A 3,955-nucleotide genomic window follows, 5' to 3' on the forward strand; every position below is an offset into this window, starting at 1 on the left:
GAGACGGGCTGCATTTCTATTTCACCATTGCTAGAGGCCTGTACTGAGCACACAGAACTATCAACTGAACTATCCCTATACGCTTAACAAATGGTCCCGTGGAAGGGAAAGAAACCATTTTAGCTTTAATAACTTCTATTGAAATAGGATTTTTCTTCTTAAAATTCCTCTATGGCTATCAAAAAGCCAAATCAAGATTAATTTATCGCCGAAACCGGTTTGGCTCAGTGGATAGAGCGTCGGCCTGCGGACTGAGGGGTCCCGGGTTCGATTCCGGTCAAGGGCATGTACCTGGGTTGCGGGCACATCCCCAGTGGGAGATGTGCAGGAGGCAGCTGATCGATGTTTCTCTCTCATCGATGTTTCTAACTCTCTATCTCTCTCCCTTCCTCTCTGTAAAAAATCAATAAAAAATATTAAAAAAAAAAAGATTAATTTATCTACTGTAACTGACTACCTTTGCTGGAATCTCATGGTTGAATCTTAATGTGCCCCGTAGGGCCAGGAAGCCAAGCCATCAGCTGCCATCAGGCCCGCCTGCAGTATCTGCTGAGTTAGGTGAATCCCTCACCTGTAGCAACTCCACCTGAGCCCACGCTCCAGGCTTTAAGGCCTATCTCAGTAGCAACTTTTTCCTGGTAAGGTCTCATTTATTTATGCAAAGTACAAATATTATGTGTATTTCATTTTTTTAAATTTCTCCTTTAGGGCCTTGTATATCTTTTTTTTTTTAAATAGGTTTCAAAGAGGAAGGGAGAGAAAGAGAGAGAGAGAGCAACTTCAATGATAAGCCAGAATCATTCATTGGCTGCCTCCTGCACACCCCACACTGGGGATCAAGCCCCCAATTCGGCATGTGCCATGACTGGAATCGAACCCAGGACCCTTCCACTGAGCCAAACTCGCTAGGGCTAGTTTTTGTTTTGAAAATGGGACCTGGACAAAGTCAGTTAACTAACCAGGCCCCTCCTCCCGAGATCCCATTGGATGAGCAATGAGGAGATTACTATGGCCCTGATATAAAGCCAGGCCCAAGAGGATGTGGGCTGCATTTGAAAGCCAGCTCTCAAGTGGATACTGTCTCTCTGGATCCTGCAGGACCTTCACGTGGAATTGGGATTTTGATTTCTGCTATTTGTGCTTGTGAGCAAAAGAGCTATTTTCCTATTAAAAGTTTAAAGAACTGACTATAGTTTTCTATTATTTATGATTGAGATGTATTATTGGGTTAGGGTTACTGAATCTGAGTGACTGCCTCACAGATACACCAAAGCTTAAAAAACAAAAACAAAAAAAAAACAACAAAAAAAAAACAAGAGGGAAGACATTACTCCCTCATTCTCAGGGATCTAAAACATCCCTAAGAACCTGGGAATCCTCTGCTTACACTGCAGCCATGGTGTCTAATGAGCCAAGTGGGAGAATCATGACCTTCCACCCAACCATGGAAGAATTTAAAGATTTCAACAAATATATTGGTTACATGGAATCTCAAGGTGCCCACCGAGCTGGCCTGGCGAAGGTCATTCCACCCAAGGAAGGAAAGCCAGACAGACCTACGATGATGTCAGTGACATGGTGATAGCCACTCCCCTCCAGCAGGTGGCGTCTGGGCGAGCAGGTGTGTTCATTCAATACCACAAAAAGAAGAGGGCCATGACAGTGGGCGAGTATCGCCTGTGGGCAAACAGTGGACAGTATCAGACTCCACCACACTTGGACTTTGAGGATCTGGAGCGGAAATACTGGAAAACGCGCCTGTACGACTCGCCCATATATGGCGCTGACATCAGTGGCTCCTTATTTGATGCCAACACTAAACAGTGGAACCTTGGCCACCTGGGAACCATCCAGGACCTGCTGGAGCAGGAGTGTGGGGTTGTCATCGAAGGCGTCAACACGCCCTACCTGTACTTTGGCATGTGGAAGACCACCTTCGCTTGGCACACGGAGGACATGGACCTTTACAGCATCAACTACCTGCACTTCGGGGAGCCCAAAACGTGGTACGCGGTGCCCCCAGAACACGGCCAGCGCCTGGAGCGCCTGGCCAGGGAGCTTTTCCCGGGCAGCTCTCGGGGCTGCCAGGCCTTCCTGCGGCACAAGGTGGCCCTCATCTCGCCCCCTGTCCTCAAGGAGAACGGGGTCCCGTTCAGTCGCATCACTCAGGAGGCTGGAGAGTTCATGGTGACCTTTCCCTATGGCTACCACGCTGGCTTCAACCATGGCTTCAACTGTGCGGAGGCCATCAACTTTGCCACCCCGCGATGGATCGACTATGGCAAAGTGGCCTCTCAGTGCAGCTGCGGGGAGGCCCGGGTGAGCTTTTCCATGGATGTGTTCGTGCGCCTCCTGCAGCCCGAGCGCTATGAGCTGTGGAAACGCGGGCAGGACCAGACCGTTGGGGACCATGTGGAGCCCAGAGCGCCGGGCAGCCAGGAGCTGAGCGCCTGGAGGGAATCCGGGCGGCCTGGAGATCTGCGCTGGGCCTGAGGCACCTCCAGCCCCGTCGAGCCACGCACACCCCTCGATCAGTGGGCACGGGCTGTGGGTACGGTCGCCGCCACACCCTGGTGCGCCAGCCATGCCTGCGCCCCTCGCTAGGCCGGGGTTCTGCCTCTGCTGCCCAGCCCGCGGCTGCAGCGGCCCTCTGCTCCTCAGAGCCCGACACATCCTCACAGCCAACCTCGGGCCCATCTGCCCAGGATCTCCAGCCAACTGGCACACGTGGTAGTGAGAGTGTTCGTCGTCCTCAGGAACAGGGGACTCAAGAGTGGATTGTTCAGGCCCCGGCTAAGAGGCGCCGCCTAGTGGGCGCAGTGCGCACAGCTCCGGATCCCAAAGCCCAGCCTGTGCCTGAGGACAAACCCTCCATGGACAGCCCAGCACCACTGAGCCCTGGTGGCCAGCATCCTGTGTGGGCTTCTGGGTGCTGTTGTGCCCCTGACCTTCAACCCTTGGTGCCCCCATTGGATCCCGATGCACCGATGCACCCTGGCCCGTGCCTGCTATCTCTGGACAATATTCCAGCCAATTTCCCTGACAATGTCCCACTAACTCCTCGCTGTGTCACTGGGACTCTGAGGTCCTTCCCCACAGACCTGGCTGGAAACCACAGGGCCCCTGCGAGCCTCTCTGAGCTTGTGAGGATGGACCACTCTCATACCTCCGTGGTCCAGGTCCCCGCCACAGTTGCCCAAATGTCCTGGACCCCTGACTGTGAATCCCTGGAGCTAAAGCTAGAGGCAGCTGCCTCTCTGGTGTCCTGGGACACATTCCCTGCCAATGGGCGGTCTTCCATCTTTGAGCCTATCACTGATGAAGATTTAGCCAAATATGGCTGTATCTGACCCTCAACCCTGGGAACACAGCACCTCCCAGCCAAGCAGCAATCTGGGCTGGCCCTGTCCACAGTCAAGATGCTTTATCTCCTAGAAAAGACACATTTCTTAAGCTGCCAGATGTTTCTACTACTATGACAAGCAGGGCTCCCAGTTGCTAGCCAAATGGACCTCCTCGTTGGTAGAGCTGCCCTGGAATGCTGTGGTACCTCTCAGGCATTCTCAGCCCACTCCTAGATGCCATGGACACGGCTGGTTTTGAAATCACCTTCAGGATCCCTCCCATGCCATAGTGTGCCTTGATAAGGAGAACATTCTGAGATGCTCTAAACTAAATTACACCAGGAGATAGATAGATAGATAGATAGATAGATAGATAGATAGATAGAACTGTTAGTCTCTTAATGATGGCTTGGAGCCAACTACCAAAGGAGAGCTCACATTTCTGTGGAAGTCTTTGGAAGTGTGTATTAATTTCCAGATGACTCATTCTGCAGATTCCTAAGACCCTGGTTTCCACTGGACCCTGGTTCCCACTGGACGTGCTGCAGCCACAACTGAGCCCAGCAGCTTCTCTTACTCGGCAGCTCTGACACAGCTACACACAGCCCAGG

The 3,955-nt window shown here is 52.2% G+C and overlaps 1 protein-coding gene across 1 annotated transcript; it reads left to right on the forward strand.

Annotated features, from left to right (window-relative positions):
* Positions 1-1,396: 1,396 nt before the first annotated feature.
* On the forward strand, positions 1,397-3,350 carry LOC102433762 (lysine-specific demethylase 4D-like). The gene is given in 3 exon segments (XM_014449796.1): positions 1,397-1,547; positions 1,550-2,470; positions 2,473-3,350. Coding segments are annotated over 3 exon segments (1,950 nt in total).
* Positions 3,351-3,955: the final 605 nt, after the last annotated feature.

The sequence above is a fragment of the Myotis lucifugus genome, unplaced genomic scaffold (genome assembly GCF_000147115.1).
Source record: "Myotis lucifugus unplaced genomic scaffold, Myoluc2.0 scaffold_1428, whole genome shotgun sequence".
Taxonomy (NCBI): domain Eukaryota; kingdom Metazoa; phylum Chordata; class Mammalia; order Chiroptera; family Vespertilionidae; genus Myotis; species Myotis lucifugus.